This window comes from Jaculus jaculus, chromosome 13 (assembly GCF_020740685.1).
Source record: "Jaculus jaculus isolate mJacJac1 chromosome 13, mJacJac1.mat.Y.cur, whole genome shotgun sequence".
In the NCBI taxonomy this organism is placed as follows: domain Eukaryota; kingdom Metazoa; phylum Chordata; class Mammalia; order Rodentia; family Dipodidae; genus Jaculus; species Jaculus jaculus.
The window spans coordinates 11187434-11206145 of NC_059114.1; the positions used below are offsets into that span (position 1 = coordinate 11187434).

General features: G+C 44.6%; 1 protein-coding gene across 2 annotated transcripts in view; it reads left to right on the forward strand.

Moving 5' to 3' along the window:
• The window catches only part of Rnf185 (ring finger protein 185), a 40883-nt gene that overhangs the window by 3196 nt on the left and 18975 nt on the right, over positions 1-18712 (forward strand). Inside the window, exon 2 of one of the 2 annotated variants that reach the window (XM_045133130.1) lies at positions 14832-15054. In XM_045133130.1, coding sequence (XP_044989065.1) covers positions 14879-15054 — 176 coding nt within the window. In that variant the 5' untranslated portion in view covers positions 14832-14878. Of the gene's footprint in view, positions 1-14831; positions 15055-18712 lie in introns of those variants that run through there. The other variant, XM_012950056.2, reaches the window with a different exon arrangement.

Below are 18712 nucleotides of genomic sequence, written 5' to 3' on the forward strand. Positions count from 1 at the left end.
GCATTAATATGAGGGTTTGAACATTAAGAGAAGTTTTTACTGGGTAGTTTGATAAGCATAGTATATACATTTAGCCAGACAGCAGCAGACATTTCACCCTAGGGCTCATGACTACCCTTGTTTTAAATTTTCAGTATCAGGGATATATTCCCTCCCATGGAGTGGGCCTCCAGTCCAATTAGAGGGCAGTTGGTTTCCACCAGGACAGACATGCCACTATTGCATCCATTGGCTCATTTGGCCTGCCTGGCCAAATATAAGGCTTGCAGTGTCCACTGTTGAGTATCTTCACTGGTGATTTCTCTCTCTCCCATTGAACTGCATGCAGAATGGCTTCTTCCAGCTTTCTCTCATGTGGTCTACATGGAGGAGGTTATCAGCTCAGCTCCAGCAGGATTTCTCAGTGGCCTTGCAGCCCAAGTATGTGGAGTCTTCAGCAAGAGGGTCTTACCATCTATTCCTGGTGGAAAACAAAGAGCCTCAGCAATGGCCTGTGATGCTTTGGGGGCATCAGGGACCTCCCTGGCCAACAACTCACTGGAAGGTATTCTATACCTGGCACTGAAAATTTTCCAGCAACAGTCTATGGCTCCTGAGTGTTCCATTGGCCAAAAAGTAGTTTTCCATATGATTTATTTATATCCTCTTAGATTTTGATTATCCCTCCCTCCACCTTTCCTTTTCTCAATCTCTTCCCCTGACCTCACTTGAGCCTTTTCACCCCCATTAATCTATTCTTCTACTTACATATATACAATACCATCCTATTAAGTCCCCCCCTCCCTCCCTTTCTATTCCCTTTATATCTCTTTTCTAGCTCACTGGCCTTTGCTACTGAGTTTTCTTCCTACTCACACAGAAGCCCAGTCATCTGTAGCTAGAATCCACATATGAGAGAACATGCAACATTTGGCTTTCTGGGCCTGGTTTACCTTGCTTGGTATAATCCTTTCCAGATCCATCCATTTTCCTGCAAATTTCATAACTTCATTTTTCTTTACCACTGAGTAGAACTCCATTGTATAAATGTGCCATCTCTTCATTATCCACTCATCAGTTGAGGGACTTCTAGGCTGGTTCCATTTCCCAGCTGTTGTAAATACAGCGGCAATAAACATGGTTGAGCACATACTTCTAAGGAAATAAGATGAGTCCTTAGGATATATGCCTAGGAGTGCTATAGCTGGGTCATATCGTAGACCTATTTTTAGCTGTCTTAGGAACCTCCACACTGATTTCCACAATGGCTGGACCAGATTGCATTCCCACCAACAATGTAGAAGGGTTCCTCTTTTTCCACATCCCTGCCAGCATTTATGATCATTTGTTTTCATGATGGTAGCCAATCTGACAGGATTGAGATGGAATTTTTGCATGAGGTGTTTGCTATATGACATTAAACTCATAGGGGCTGGGGAAAGGCTCAGTGGTTAAAGGGACTTAACTTGCAAAGCCTGTTGGCCTGGGCTCAGTAACCACTTAAAGCGAGACACAAAGAATGGTACATATGTGTTGAGGTCTTTTGCAGCCCCTTGAGGCCTTGGCACACACATGTATAAATAAATAAAAATAAGCTCTTAGAAGGATTCCTCCTTAATTAGTTAATTCATGTCAACCTTATTCATTCTCTTTTTATATTCTACAGTCAGAGTGTTTTTGAGAACTTTAGCTCACCTTCATGTAAAGTCTATTTTTTGTTTGCTTTTTGTTTTTTCAAGGTAGGCTCTCACTCTAGCCTAGGCTGACCTGGAATTCACTGTGTAGTCTCAAACTCATGGCAATCCTCCTTTCTCTTCCTCCATGCCCAGCTTCCACCATGCCCAGCTCATGTAAGTCTAAATTAATGAGGTTCTTCTGATGTACAAAGCATAGATGGGGGAATAGATGGCTCAGTGGACAAAGCCCTTGGCAAGCATGCATGCCCTGTAGCATGAGGTTGAGTTCAGATCCCCAGCCCCCATAAAATGCTGGATGGGCGTGGTGGTCCATTTGTAACATCAATGCTCAGGAAGCTGAGACGGGATCCCCTGGACAAATTGGTGTGCTCTTGGTACAAGTGGGAGACCCTACCTCGGTAAATAAAGTGGAGGTCAGTCAAGGAAGACACCTGGTGTCAAACCCAGCCCCCATGCACACAAAGCGGAACATCCATTCAGTAAACCTTTCCCGTAGCAAAAGGAGGGCAGGCACAATTATCCCTGTTTGCTGCTAAGTGGCATTGGCTTTAGAAAATGACAGAGTCTCAGAATAAATCCCATTTCCAAATGCTCTTTTCAATGTGTTTTACTAGAAACCAACAGCCCTTAACTGTGATCTGTCCAGTCTGAAGAGCTTTTCTGTAATAATTCTCTCTGCTATATTGGTTTGAATTAAAACTGGTGACTTCCTGTCATTCATGTATTCACATACATTTATCTAATATCTGCTTCCTGTCAAATTCTTTGCTGGACCTAGGGGGTGTGTTTTACTAGAGTGGACAGTACGCAGTACATAATCTCCTATGTGAGTACACACACAGAAAGAGGGATGGATGGATGGACAGACAGACACTGGGTACTGGGTAATAGACATGAGTGCAAACCTAGACTATTAGACTGTTCTCTGGCCACAAAATCCTGATTTTTCCCTTCCTCCCCCCAATTTGTTTCAGAGTTTGGCCCAGAGCTTGAGGTGAGGCTTAGTAGAAGTGCTTGCCTAGCATTTGGTGCGCCTTGCCAGTCCTAGCTCTTCCCCACTGCTCGGGGGAGGCGGGGCGGAGGAGAAAAATTGGGAACAATACTTAAAAAAGAAAACCTCAAGCACAGATTCAGTTATGTACCATTTCTTAAAGGCCTGAAGAACATAACCACTGGCCTTGTTCGGATACTGATTTCCCCAAACTTAGTTGACTAGGTTGATTTGTATTGAGTGTGCCTGTCTAAGTGCTCTTGGGCGTGCTTTCTGACAACCTGTCATGTTTAGGAGGTGCCCAGCTCTGTGCTGAGTAAGGCACTGGGAAGCTGGAACAGGGCAAGAGGAAATGCCCAAGAGCAGATCACGGAGGAGCCACCAGCCAGCACGTGGCTTGGGGTTGGGAAGCTTTGCCTCTGACTGGCTCTGGGACCATGGCCAGATGACCTTACTACTGTGAGTCTAATGTAACATCCCAAGGATGCTGACTATGTTACAGTAGTGTAAAGATTAAATGAGATATTCATATTGAAGGCGGGCTGGAATATTGGTTAATGTGTAAGGAATATAGCAAGTGCTCCTGATTTTAACACTTTAGGGAAAATTCTGGCTCATCTGGATCAAACTGTCCCATGCTAGATTTCCTCTCAGTGCATAAATATACATTCTGATGTCTCACCTCACCTGCCTTCAAGGAACAATGCTCGTTCAGAAAGAGAAGTTGTGACTCATCCATTCTGCAAAGTCAGCCTGCTGCTGACTGCATTGCTGTGGGAATATAGAGAAACAACATAGGTTCAGTGACCTTGGAAAGGGTCTTTAGTAGACTAGTGGCCCCTTCCTGCTTTCTCTCATTAATTCTTGCAGTTATCTTGTAAGGAAGGTGATGACCCATTTTCATAGGCAGTTAAGACAGAGAAAATAGCTTGTCTGAAGTCACAGTATAAGTAGCGAACTGAAATTTAAACCCTGAGCTATCAGACCTCTCGGTGCCATGCCAACTGTATTTTCTTTTCTTAAATTTTAAATGTTTGTTTATTTGAGAGAGAGAGAGAATGGGCACACCAGCGCCTCCAGCTACTGCAGACAAACTCCAGACACATGGGCCATCTTGTGCATCTGTCTTTTGTGGGTACTGGAGAATCAAACCTGGATCCTTATGCTTCACAGACAAGCACCTTTACTGCTAAGCCATCTCTCCAGCCCCCGATATGACAACCTTGGGTATTATTCTCAGCAACTCTGCCTTCTTTGAGACCAGGGATCCTCACAGTACATAGTATGATCTACAGTTTGGGTGTAACAGTTTACTTAGGAAATGGGAGCTGGGTGGGGAAAGAAAGACATAAAAATCATGGAAGGTTGGGTTAAATGTCATTGGAGTATGAGCCTGGCAGGCCAGGGCTGAAGGGTTCAAGAAATATAAGAGCATCTTTCCTGGCCTTAGCACCAATCTTGCTGCCTTGCCGTATCTATATGTGCCCTGGGGTTCCAGCTGTGCTGAACTTGGCACAGCGAACTGTCCATTTCTCCCTTGTGCTCTGTGCATACCCTCCTAAGATCGTGTTGTGCGCTTACATACTGGGTGCAGAGTTCTGTCAGTTCCACATTTAGATTTGCCTTAATGGTTTCCTTGTTGGTATCTAGCCTGCATGAAATTTTTTATTTCTATGTCTTGAATGTCTGACAGATAATGAGGTCTTTATTATAAGTTACAGAAGATAGGAGGTGGGGGCTTGAGCAAATAGGGAGATTACTAGGTACCAGAGAAAAGTACAGCCCCCCGGGGTGGGGGGAAGAATCCTTCTCTTCTCAGCTTTTTCTGTTTTCCATCCTTTCTGAAGCAGAAAGTCCTCTTGGCCTTGGTCCTGTATGAGAGGGCCATGTCTCTGAGAGCTGGTGAAGGGACCTAAACACCATTTAGAGTCTCAGCTTTTAGAGCTTGTTTCTTTAGGTCCCAAGTTCTACTCAGTTTCCACTGCAACCTTCTGTGAGTGTGATGTAGGCATTCTTGGAATGCTAGTGTCACACGTGCCTCCATGAGGTCCAGCAGCACCCTCAGGAACAATGCAGACAGCCTCAGGCATGCCGAGGCTCCTTGCAGAAAGCTCCTGTGGGAACAGGTATGTGCCACCGGTGCAAGATCTCTGCTAAGGTCCTGCCAGCTGTTTAACATCCAAATCTGTGGTCTTTGTAATGAAGATTGGCATGTCTGGGTCCCTCAGTACCCCTGGCCTGGGAGATTTTAGAGTTAAAGAGGAGCAGAAGGGTGCTAGGATGTAGCTCAGTGGTTTAGAGCGCTTGCCTAGCCCGCCCGTGACCTTGGATTCACCCTCCACCTACCAAGCGCTAGGATTACAGGAACGTACTACCACGCCTGACTTTTGCAGTGCTGGGGTTCTCACTCAGGGTGCTGGGCTTGCTAGGCAAGCGCTCTACCCACTGGCTACTCCACAGCACCTGTGTGCCACCTGTTAGCTCCTGTGTTAAACTCCAGAGCCCTGGCTTGGTGTTGCTTTTCTTGTGGACCCTCCACTTGGGAACATGGATTGTCATTGCCAATGGACAGTTGTTGGCTACATGAATAAACGGAGTGGTGATAAATTTACTCTTTATTCAGTTCAAAGAGCACAAAAGTTACAGCACAAGTGCACCGAATTTGAGAAAAGACAAAGGCTGTATATTTCATTTCATAAAGCTGCATGATAATGAAGTATAAGGTAACATAAAAGAATATAAAGAGCCGGGCGTGGTGGCGCAGACCTTTAATCCCAGCACTCTGGAGTGAGACCTTACCTCAAAAGACCAAACAAACAAAAACAAAAACAAAAAACCTGGGTGTGGTCATACCCACTATAACCTGGGCACTGAGAGGAGTGGCGACAGGAGGATGTTTGGGCTCACTGGTCAGCCAGCCTAACTGGGAAAAAAAGGGGGGCATCTCCATGTTTAGTGAAAGACTACTGTCTCAAGGAAATAAAGTGAAAGAACAATGCCTGTGAAGCCTAAGGACCCAGGTTCGATTCTCCAGGTCCCTCATAAGTCAGATGCACAAGGTAGTGCAAGCATCGGGAGTTTGTTTGCAGTGGCTGGAGGCCCTGGTGCACCCATTCTTCTCTCCCTCTCTCTGTCTCTAACAAATAAATAAAATTTAAAAAGAAGAAGAAGTATGAGTGCCAATGTGTTGGAAAGTTATCTTGATATGATAGCCTGACCTTAGGCAAGTTCTCTAACCTCCTTGGCCTGATGCCCTTATCTGTAAAATGGAGTGAGGATTAGAAACAGGTATAGATTTGAGCATGCTTTGCAAACTAGAAAATAGTCAGGTCAAGAGTGGAGAATAGGGCTGGAGGGATGGCTTAGCAGTTAAGGTGCTTGCCTGAAAAGCCAAAGGATCCAGGTTCAATTCCCCAGGACCCACGTAAGCCAGGTACACAAGGTGGCATTCATTTGCAGTGGCTGAAGGCCCTGGCATGCCCTTCCTCTCCCTTTCCCTCTCTCAAAAGAGTGGATATATTGGCATATGCCTGTAGTCCTGGCATTGAAACCAGACCAGGCAGCATAACAAGACAAGCCCGGTGAGGTTACTATGTGGTCAAGATAAGATCTGTAAGTACCTACAGAACTGTAGAGACCAGCACTCATTTTGGCAACTCAGGTATAGTCGAGTTCCTTTTTTTTTTTTTTTTTTTTTTCCGAGGTAGGATCTCACTCTAGCCCAGGCTGACCTGGAACTCTATGGAGTCTCAGGGTGGCCTCGAACTGATGGCGATCCTCCTACTTCTGCCTCCCAAGTGCTGGGATTAAAGGCATTTGCCACCATGCCTGGCTTTGAGTTCCTTTTTTAAAAAAATATTTATTTATTTATTTAACAGAGAAAGGAGAGAAAGAGAGAATGAGTGTGCCAGGGCTTCCAGCTACTGCAAATGAACTCCAGATGCATGAGCCCCCTTGTGTATCTGGCTAATGTCAGTCCTGGGGAATCAAATCTGGGTCCTTTGGCTTGCAGGCAAATGCCTTAACTGCTAAGCCATCCCTCCAGGCCCCCCCTTTTTTTAAAGGCATGCTCCACCACACCCCATCTGTTTCCCTTTAAATCCATCCAGTTCCTGAACCAACCAGAGCCTCTTACCTGGTTCAGCATTCCAGTTCAATAGGGCCCATGAGAGAACGGTCACGTCTACACGTGCCTCAATAGACAGGCCCAAGGAACGCTGCTCATCTTTGCCTTACCATTCATTCTGTTGTAGTGAAGTTCCTGCACACAGGGTTTGGAAGAAGGTAGAGAGGAGGCTTCAGGAAATGAATGGGCATGTGTCTCCAGAACTCAAGAGACATTGCAGAGGTGTGTGACCAGCCAGAGTGGCAGTTGATGAGCCCCAGAGTCATGCACACTTGCACGCACTCACTCAGCAAATATCTGAGTGTCTACTGAGGTGAGGCTCTAGAGCTCAGCAGAGGGCATTAGAATGAGAGTGATGGAATCTGTGTAGACTTGGGACTTACAAACCTGGCCTGCTGTGAGGCTCCACATACACCTACACACCTCTACCTGACCTGTTATTTGTTACTGTCTCCTGACACTTGCTGCCCCAACACTTGCCTTCATCTAGGTTTTTCCCTTATGCCCGTGTTAGGAGCATGGGTTGAGCATAGTCGTGCTGGGGTCCACGTAGGGTGGGTTCATGGTAAGTGGTGTGTATGTGTACCTTCTCAGTAGCAATAGCCTTCTCCCACTTTGGCATGCTCTCCCAGTCACTAACCTTAGCCCTATAGGTATGGGAACCTCACTTTTCAGGGGAATGAAGAAATTTAAGCCATGGCCACTCGGTAGTGAAGTCAGGACTGGAACATAGAGCTTTTCAGGATTGGGTAAAACTGGAATATTGTGACAAATTTTTAAAACTGTACTTTTACTCCTGTCTGATACCAAAGTAGGATATGTAAAAATGTCAGTTTTGTCGGGCATTATGGTACATGTCTTTAATCCCAGCACTGGGGATGCAGAGATAGGAGGATCGCCATGAGTTCAAATCTGGGTCCACCTGAGACTACATAGTGAGTCTCAAGGCCACCTTGAGACTACATAGTGAGTCTAAGTCAGTTTTGTAAATTTTGGAGGACTTAGAAAATACTAAGTCATTACTATTAAGCCCCTACCAATATAGAGGCATACATATAGTTATGGTATATTTCTACAGTTAAATACATTTTCTAGTGTTTAGATGTGTGATTATGTTTTACGTGTGTGTGTGTGTGTGTGTGTGTGTGTGTGTGTGTGTGTATACACACACACATTTTATAACTTTTTTTAGAAAGTTAGGAAAATAGCCGGGCATGGTGGTGCATGCCTTTAATCTCAGTACTTGGGAGGTAGAGGTATGAGGATCACCATGAGTTCGAGGTCACCTTGAGACTCCATAGTGAATTCCAGGTCAGCCTGGGCTAGAATGAAACCCTACCTTGAAAAACCAAAAACAAAAAACAAAAAAAAAAGTAAGGAAAGTAATAACTGGCTTGTTATAAATTTATTAAATAGAATAAGAATGTAAACATTCAAAGTAACTTGTCCTCTTCATACCAAAAGTAGTTGATGAGGGTCCCAGGACCCACGTTAGCCAGATGCACAAGGGGGCACACACGTCTGGAGTTCGTTTGCAGTGGCTGATGGCCCTGACATGCCCATTCTTTCCCTCCCCCCCCCTGCCTCTTTCTCTCTGTCTGTCACTCTCAAATAAATAAATAAAAATAAATTTAAAAAAAGAAAGAGGCAGAATCGAGCCTCGAACTGGGGTCCTTAGGCTTCACAGGCAAGTGCTTAACCACTAAGCCACTTCTCCAGCACTCTCTGCCTCTTTTCTTTCTCTGTCTGTCACTCTCAAATAAATAAATAAAAATAAACAACAACAACAACAAAGTTCAGAAACAGAGCCCAGCATGGTGGCGCACGCCTTAAATCCTAGCCTTTGGGAGGCAGAGGTAAGAGGATCACTGTGAGTTTGGCCACCCTGAGACTACAGAGTGAATTCCAGGTCTGGACTAGAGTGAGACCCTACCTCGAAAAACAAAAAACAGACTCATACTCCTCATTCGTTATTCACTTCTTGCAGCCAACTTCCTTGTTCTTGCTTTATCTTTTTCTGCTTTCATTTTTTCTGCTCAGAACATTTTAAAGTAAATCTCAAGTATCTTTCTTTGAGAAATATTCAGTATGTACTTCCAGCAGATGGGATTTTTAAGTTATGTAGTACCACAATCATGTCCTACAAAATTAACAGTTCTGCCAATCGAAAGTAAAATAAAACAAATCAAGTGAAGTAGCTTTGGTTTGAAGCACTTTAAAATGGAGTGGGAAGGCCATCGTTAATCAGATCTCAGACTTTTCCTCAGCTGGACCTTTGAACTACGCTGGACACGTCCACCCAGATGGGAGTTGGCCTTTGAAACATTGCTAGTCTCTGCTGGCCTTACTACCCAGGCTGAGACTATACCCAGTCAGTTTCTTACGAGACATAACTCCTGACTAGTAAATGATGGCATTTCTAATCTCCTGGCACTTTAAAGTCACCATTTTACAAGACCTTGGAACAGCTTTTGTTTTGTGGGCATGTATTTGTGTGTGTAGTGCATGCATGTGCATGTGCCCATGGAGCACTGCGTACGCTCACCTGCAGTGGCCAGAGCAGAATGTCAGGTGTCTTGGTCCATCACTTTATGCCTGTTCTTTTTTTTTTTTTGAGGCAGAGTCTCATTCTAGTCCAGGCTGACCCAGAACTCCCTCTGTAGCCCCAAGCTGACCTTGAACTCATAGAGTTCCTACTACCTCAGTCTCCTGAGTGCTGGGAGCCTGGCTTAATGTTAGATGTTTTGAGAGTAGACTTGAATTTTTATAGTGGTCAAAAGTTACTTGGGCTTAGAGTCGTAGCTGACACCTTTAATCCCAGCACTGGGAACATAGATAGGAGGATTGCTATGAATTCAAGGCCAGCCTGAGACTACATAGTGAATTCCAGGTCAGCCTAGGCTAGAGTGAGTCCCTACCTTGGCAGAAAAAAGTGACTTGTAATTGAACTGAGTATATAGCTCAGTGGTAAAGTGCTAGCCTAACATGTACAAAGACTTGGGCTTGATTCCCAATGCTGCCAAAAAAATTGGACTAGGGATCAAATTTGATCCAGTGAGATCAAAATGTGAGATCATAAAATAATCAGAATGCCTCTCTCTGTAGCTCTTAAACTGGTTCTTAGAAGTAATTTCTCAGAGAGGAAAAAAATCCAGGCCTGGGTCATTGTTACCGTTTGACTCTTTAAAAAAAAACAAAAACAACAAACATATTTATTCACTAGAGAAAGAGAGACTAGTATGGGTGTTCCAAGGCCTCCTGCCATTGCAGAAAAACAGCAGACACATGTCCCACTTTGTGCATCTGACTTTATGTGGTTCCTGGGGAGCTGAACTCAGGCTTTACAAGCAAGCGCCTTTACCCACTGAGCCATCATTCTAGCCCCAGTCTTAACTTTTCCTGTTCTTTTATTAAATTTAGTTTTATTTATTTATTTGAGAGAGAGAAAGAAAGGAAGGGGGAGAGAGAGAATGGGTGCGGCAGTGCCACCAGCTCCTGCAAACAAACTTCAGATGCATGTGGCACCTTGTGCAGCTGGCTTATGTGGGTCCTGGGGAATCAAACCTGGGTCCTTTGGCTTTGCAGGCAAGTGTCTTAACCACTAAGCCATCTCACCAGCCCTTATGTCTCTTCTTATCTGAGCTTAAGCTTGGTGGTTTTTTTCATGAGCAATTCTCAGGTCTGTGCTCTGATATGGGACTGGGGTATAGAATGTGACCGTGCCTAGCTGTTTATGTGGGTCCTGGGGATTGAACTTGAGTGGTCTCTTAGGCCTCCTCTGGCTCTCATATTTGCATAGGAAATGCTCTTAACAGCTGAGCCATCTTTGCACTTTTGGTTTCAATTTTTTTGTTTGTTTATTTTCAAGGGAGGGTCTCAGTCTAGCGCAGGCTGACCTAGAACACATGCTGTAGTCCCAGGCTGGTCTCTGAAGTTTTAAAACTATTTTTGCTGGGCATGGTAGCACATACCTTTGATTCCAGCGCTTGAGAGGCAGAGGTAGGGAGATCATTATGAGTTAGAGGCCAGCCTGAGATTACAGAATGAGTTCTAGACCAATATGGGTTAGAGTGAGACACTACCTCAAAACAAACAACAACAACAACAAAAAAAACCATTTTCTTGGAGGGTGTGTGTGTGCGCGTGCGCGCGCGCACACGTGTGTGTGTGTGTGTGTGTGTGTGTGTACACACATACATACATAGAGTTTGGGGTTTGTTTTTTTTTTAAATTTTTTATTTATTTGAGAGCGACAGACACACAGAGAGAGAGAGAGAATGGGCGCGCCAGGGCTTCCAGCCTCTGCAAACGAACTCCAGACGCGTGCGCCCCCATGTGCATCTGGCTAATGTGGGACCTGGGGAACTGAGCCTCGAACCAGGGTCCTTAGGCTTCACAGGCAAGCGCTTAACCACTAAGCCATCTCTCCAGCCCGAGTTTTGGGTTTTTGACGTAGGGTCTCACTCTAGTTCAGGCTGACCTGTAGTCTCAGGGTGGCCTCGAACTCATGCTGATCCTCCTACCTCTGCCTCCTGAGTGCTGGAATTAAAGACATGTGCCACCACACTCGGCTCTCTATTTTTAAAAATTTCTTTCTTTTATTTTGTTTATGTGAAGGGGGAGGGAAGAGGCAGATAGAGGGAATGGGCACGTCAGAGCCTCTAGCCACTGCAGTGAACAAACTCTAGATGCATGTACCACCTTGTGTATCTGGCTTTATGTGAATATTGGGGAATTGAACCAGGGTGCTTAGGCTTTGCAGGTAAATGCCTTAACAGCTGAGCCATCTTTCCAGCCTTTGGATTATAATCTTTTTTTTTTTTTAAGTTAAAAAAAAAGCATTTATTTTTTTTAGTGAGAGAGAGAAAATTGGTGCTCCAGGGTCTCAGCTACAACAATCATACTTCAGAGGCTTGCACCACCTAGTGGGTATGTGTTACCTTGCGCTTGCCTCACCCTGTGCGTCTGGTTTATGTGGGATCTGGAGAGTCAAACATGGGTCTTTCGGCTTCACAGGCAAGCACCTTAACTGCTAAGCCATCTCTCCAGCCCTAGATTATAATCTTAATTAGCTGGAATAAATGTAGTTTTCTTAGTGGTCATCTAGGTTGATATCATTTTTAGTTGGCAGTTCCTTAAGTGTCCAGAGTGCTGAGATTATAAACTGTGCCACCATGTGCATCTAATCTAGTTCTTCATTTTGAAAGAAAATTTGTTCAGCATGGCAACGCTGGGACTGCTGGTGTGTGTAGTTCAGTGTAGAGTACTTAGTGCTTGCCTGCGTGTGCAAGGCAAAGAAACAAGCGCATGGAGCTTCTTACACTGGAGTGACTTCGAACAGCAGGCTCTCCTTAGATGAAGAGAGCAAGTGTGTATGGGAGAGGAGGAGGCCTCTGGTCACAAGATCTTGGAGCTGAGGCCAGCAAGGCACTGGTACTGTCAGCAGCCAGCTGCCCTTCTGGGACATCACGTAAAATGATGTAACTGAGTGAAAAAGTGGTGGAGAGCCAGCCTTTCTCCCTGCTCAACTCACTAAGCTGCTGTTGCAATGAGAGATGCTTGTGGGCTCCAGGCTCTTAATTCTTCTCTGCAGAAGGTCTCCTGGCCTGAAAAAACTGCAGCTTTTTGGAACTTATCTCATACTTTGGACGCTGAAATTCAGGTGGTCTTCTGATATTCTGGTGGTAAGTCCTAGATTTTCGGAGGGGCCACCTGTTTTGGAGACAGTGACCTAGAATGGCACATGTAAGAGCTAGAAGGGGCACCTGGGAGACCATGTAGTTCAGAACTTCATTTTACACGTGAGAAACGTATGTCCAGAAGTAGTGTGGTTCCCGGCAAGCCTGAAGCTAGCCTTAGCCCAGCATGCAAGCTTCCATTTCCTTTGACTGTGGTAGGCATGCAACATTTTCTACTTTGAATTTCTGAGATGGAAGAGGGCAGCTGGATACAGCTCCTGACAGATTTGTTATTATTTTATTTTAATTTATTTGAGAGAAAGAGGGAGGGAAAAATGGATGCACTAGGGCCTCTAGCCACTGCAAACAAACTCTAGATGCATGTGCCAACTTGTGCATCTTGCTTACACGGGTCCTGGGGAATTGAACTAAGGTCCTTAGGCTTAGCAGGCAAGCACCTTAACTGCTAAACCATCTCTCCAGCCCCCAGATTCACCCCCTGCCCCCAGGTAGGGTCTCAGTCTAGCTCAGACTGACCTGGAATTCACTATGTAGTCTCAGGGTATCCTTGAACTCAGAGCTGTTCTCCTACCTCTGCCTCCCAAGTGCTGGGATTAAAGGTATGCACTACCACATCCAGCTCCCCAGACTTTTAAAAATTATTTTTAAAAGATTTTTAAAAATTTAATTAATTAATTAATTTACTTATTTGAGAGAGAGAAAAGAGAAAGAGGCAGTTAGAGAATGGGTGCGCCAGGGCCTCCAGCCACTGTAAATGAATGCATGTGCTTACTACCTTGTACATCTAGCTTACCTAAGTCCTGGGAAATCGAACCAAGTTCCCATAGCTTTGCAGGCAAATGCCTTAACCGCCAAGTAATCTCTCTAGTCCCTGACAGATTCTTTTTTTTTTTCTTTTTTTTTTTTTAGTTAATTTATTTTTTATTAACAACTTCCATGATTGTAAACAATATCCCATGGTAATGCCTCCTTCCTCCCACTTTCCCCTTTGAAACTCCACTCTCCATCGTATCCTCTCCCCCTCTCAATCAGTCTCTCTTTTATTTTGATGTCATGATCTTTTCCTCCCATTATGATGGTCTTGTGTAGGTGTGTCAGGCACTGTGAGGCCTGACAGATTCTTAATGTGCACTCAAAATTCCTGGGTATCCCTTTGGATGGGTCTCATTCTCCTTGCCCAGGTTCTTTGATGTGGAAGTAGTAGTCAGCAGTAGTCTCCTTCCAAAGGTACTTGATAGCCAGCTTTATCTGTGCTGTGTGGCAGTTTGAATACAAATGGCGTGTCCTGAGTCCTGGTCTCAAACACGTACTAGTTGTACCAGTCACTAACCATGTAACTCAGGCTGCAGTTTTCTGAGGCAAGCAGAGCAGATTGAGATCACCCCAAGCACAACATGAGTGAGCTAGATGACAGTAGTGGGAGGATGGACTTTCTCCATTGTGTTCTTACCTGTCTTTCACTTACAGTAAGTCATACTGATTGTCTGTTTATAGAAGTAACATAGACTTCTTTTTTAAATGTTTTGAGGCTGAAATGTTGAAACAAAAAAAATGCTGGTTGTGGTGGCATACACCCTTAATCCCAGCACTGGGGAGGCAGTGGTGGGAGGTTCACTGTGAGTTCGAGGCCACCGTGAGACTATATAGTGAATTTCAGTTCAGCCTGGACCAGAGTGAGACCCTTGAAAAACAAAACAAACAACAACAACAAAAAAGGTAAGTGGTATTCCACCCTGACAGAAAGAGAAGTACAAAAGATTACAGCTTTGAAGATATGTTCCAGCTTCCTAAGCTTCCACAGTTACAGGAAAAATTTTTGTAGATTCTGACATAGACCAACCACAACCTTGAGTAGATTTGTTGTAGTCAACATAGAAGTTCTCCAAAGTTAGAAGACCACCTCAGAGTTCGTGGTTTTTTTAAAAAAATTATTATTTGCATATGTGTATGCCTGTATGTAAGGGCATGCTAGGGTCTGAACGTTTAGTTTAGTGGAGCATATACATATCCTCAGGATTGGCTGTCTATCACAGGAGATGATGCAGACAAGTGAGACATCTATTGAGAACCTTCTGGAGGCTGCTCTGGTTTTACAGTTTGTGTTGGGTGAGGTATATTGTGGTCCACGTTCATGTGCAGCTAACTCATGAGAAGCATGATGCCGTCCCACACTGTTGTTCCTGCCGCCCTCTGGGAAGTCTGCTGGGGTGGGGGTGAGGGAGTCGCCAGCATAATCTTCTGAGGCTGAGAGAAGATGAGGGTGTTGTCCTGGAAGCTGGAGGAGGTGGGCTGCAGAAACAGGCAGTTGATGTTTTGTGTCGTTTCCTTTTGTCTTTCAGAATTTCCTGGGAAGAAGCATCACTGGAAGCTTTGCTGACAGCCAAGGATGGCAAGCAAAGGGCCGTCGGCCTCTGCGTCTCCTGAAAATTCCAGCGCAGGGGGTCCCAGCGGTACTAGTAATGGGTCTGGCGAGAACGGAGGGCAGGACAGCACCTTTGAGTGCAACATATGTCTGGACACAGCCAAGGACGCCGTCATCAGCCTGTGTGGCCACCTCTTCTGGTTAGTTGCCCAAACTGCCAAGTTTGAAAAACCCGTGGCCCTGGGAAGCTTTGGAGCAGAAGGCTTCTCACCCACTTTGGGTCCTGGTGTGCTCAGGCCCAGGGGTAGGAGGCTTCAGTTACCACCCCAGTTCTGCTGCATCCTTGGCACATCCTGTTTCCACCCCGTCTGCCCTCTGTCTCCTCAGTAATAACACCATCGAGTGAACTGTACTGCCACTGGCCATGCTGGGTCTATAGGCAGCATAGCATAGTGGTTATGAAAAAGAACTGGGGAGCCAGATTCTGTCCTCAGTCTTGACTGCTACTTCTGGACAACCTTGGGCAGGTGTTTACATGCATTCTGCCTCCTTTTGCAGGCTTGTCTGGATTAAATGACATAAAAATAGTAAGTCTTAGAAGAGCCCATAGTACGTAGCAAGTACTCTGTGTTAGCCGTGACTGTACTGTTAGGTATGTGTATGTGAAATGAAGCAACAGGGTCAGTGTACTACTGACCTCGATGGTGACAGAGATGGATGTTGAGTTGTCTCTGTTGAGATTTTGAGCTGAACCTTGAAGGGTAGAGGGAAACCTTGAAAGTAGGAGGGTAGAAAATTGACAGATAAGGTGAATGGTATGTATCACTCCAAGGCAGATGATTTCTAGGGACAGGCATGTGCACTCTTGGGCTCATCTGAGTCCCTGTGGTTACAGTATACCTCTCAGCAGCATTCTGGATGGAGGACTGAGCATATTAGGAAACAAGAATGGCTATGTAGGGTTGGGCCAGATGATAAAACCCAGAATATAGAGCTAATAAATAGTTTTGAGCAGGAAGATGATGTGATGAAAGTTTATTTAAGTAATATTTAGGGGAAGTTTAAGTTCCCAACAGTATAAAAAAGGTAAGCTCATTGGTGAATTAACAGACGAGGGCAGAGATTTTTGTTCTTGAGACTTTCGTCCTAATGGTTGTCTTAAATGGAAAATGTTGTGATCAGGAGGTGATTCAGGGCATCACAGAGCTGGGTCTTGGAACGAGTGGCCATGTGCTGCAGGCAGGCACCACGGGAAAGAACTCAGTCTCAGGTGAGGCAGATGCTTCCGGACTGGCTGACGTGTGTGCAGGCAGGCCTGCTGGCTTCTCTGTTATTCAGTTTGCTCTTCTGTAAAGTAGAAATAATTGTAGCCCTGATAGATGAATGTGACCATCCAGTGCCATTAGCATTTATTTGTATTTTTTTTAATATATTTTATATTTATTTATTATTATGTATATTGTATTTAGTTGGGTGTGGTGGCACACGCCTTTAATCCCAGCACTCAGGAGGCAGAGGTAGGAGGATCGCCATGAGTTTGAGGCCACCCTGAGACTACATAGTAAATTCCAGGTCAGTCTGGGCTATAATGAGACCCTACCTCAAAAAACAAACAAACAAACATATATGTATGTATGTATGTATTTAATTTGAGAGAAAGAGAGAATGGGTGTGCCAGGGCCTCCAGCCACTGCAAACAAACTCCAGATGCATGTGCCCCCTTGAGCATCTGGCTTACGTGGGTCCTGGAGAATTGAACCAGGGTCTTTTGGCTTTGCAGGCAAATGCCTTAACCACTAAGCCATCTCTCCAGCCCCTATTTTTTAGTTTCTTTTTAAATTTATTTTATTTATTTATTTATTTATTTGAGAGAGGGAAAGAGGATGTGTGAGAGAGAGAGAGAGAGAATGGGTGCACCAGGTCTTCCAGCCACTGCAAATGAACTCCAGATGCATGGACCACCTTATGCATCTGGCTTACATGGGTCCTGGGGAATCGAACCGAGGTCCTTTGGCTTTGGAGGCAAGCACTTAACCACTAAAACCACTAAGCCAACTCTCCAGCCCCCCTATTTTTTTTTTTTTTTTTCTGGGACAGGGAGTCACTGTAGTGAAACTTACTATGTAGACCAGCTGACCTTGAACTTTTCTGCCTTTGCCTCCCATGTTGCATCATTATTATAATTTTGAACTTTTACCTTGCTGGTCATTCACCCACCTTCACTTCTCCCCCATAGCCTTTGGGAAAAGCTTTGGTTTGGAGTCCCTTCTGCAGAGGTTAGAGTACATCACCAGGTTAATGTAAGAGTCAGATATGAGGCATCTGTCCAGGAAGATTATGATTGGCTTGTGAAATGAATCTAGCCCAGAAATTGAGAAAAGTGCTATCTGTTTGGTTTTTGGTTTTTGGTTTTTGGTTTTTGGTCTTCCGAGATAGGGTCTCACTCTGGCTCAGGCTGACCACTGATTCACTATGTAGTCTCAGGCTGAACTTGAACTTATGGTGATCCTCCTACCTCTGCCTGAGTGCTAGTATTAAAGGTGTGCACCACCATGCCTGGCCTAGAAAAGAAATATTTAAAATGTGAAATTGAATTCTTTCTCCAGTAGGGTAGGTATTGTCTCCCCCCCCTGCCCCGCCGCCAATGTAGGGACTTGCTCTAGCCCAGGCTGTCCTGGAATTCACTATGTAGTCTCAGGGTAGCCTTGAACTCAAGGCCATCCTCCTACTTTTGTCTCCCCAGTGCTGGACTTAAAGGCATACACTACCACACCCAGCTGGTAATGTCACTTTTGTACGTAGTACTGGATATTGAAAAGGCAGTGAAGAGATTTTAGTCCTGGGGCAAGCTGTTATATGTTTCTGAGCATTCATTTCCTACTTTGAAAAGTGAGGTGTTGGAGCTGGATTTGGTGGTTCACCACTAACCTCAGGACCTTTAACTTGGAGACCAGAGGATGATGAGTTCTAGGCCACTGTGGCCTACCTAGTGAAACCCTATGTCAAACAAAATAAATAAATAAAACCAACAAACAAAAGCTACTGGACAGTAGCTATCTAAGCTGAAGGTAGCCTTTGCTAGCAGTTAGCCTCCGTTCCTTTCTATTTCTTTTTTTTTTTTAATTTTTATTAACATTTTCCATGATTACAAAATATATCCCATGGTAATTCCCTCCCTTCCCTTCCCACCCCCACCTTTGTATTTCTTAAAGATGTCCTGCACTTTTAAGCTACTTTCTGTGAGAAGAGCTTTCTCTTAGACTAAGGACATCCCGAATTTTTTTTTTTTTAATTTTTATTAGACTTTCCATGATTATAAAAAATATCCCATGTTAATTCCCCCCACACACACACTTTCTCCTTTGAAATTCCTTTCTCCATCATATTACCTCCCCATCACAATCATTGCTGAATTATTTTTATTATTTATGCATTGATTTGAGCAAAAGAGAGACAAATAGAGAGAATGGGTGCATCAGGGCCTCCAACTGCTGCAAATGAACTTCAGATGCATGTGCCACCTTGTACATCTGCCTTACATGGGTCCTGTGGAGTCAAACCTGGGTCCTTTGACTTTGCGGGCAAGTGCTTTAAGTGCTAAGCCATCCCTCTAGCTCCTGAATTTTTAAAAATAGATAGAGAGCCTTGTTTTGTTTTGTTTTTGTTTATTTTTATTTATTTGAGAGCAACAGACAGAGGAAGAGGCAGAGAGAGAGAGAATGGGTGCATCAGGGTCTCCAGCCACTGCAAACAAACTCCAGATGCATGCACCACCTTGTGCATGTGGCTTATGTGGGTACTGGAGAATCAAGCCTTGAACTAGGGTCCTTAGGCTTCACAGGCAAGCGCTTAACCACT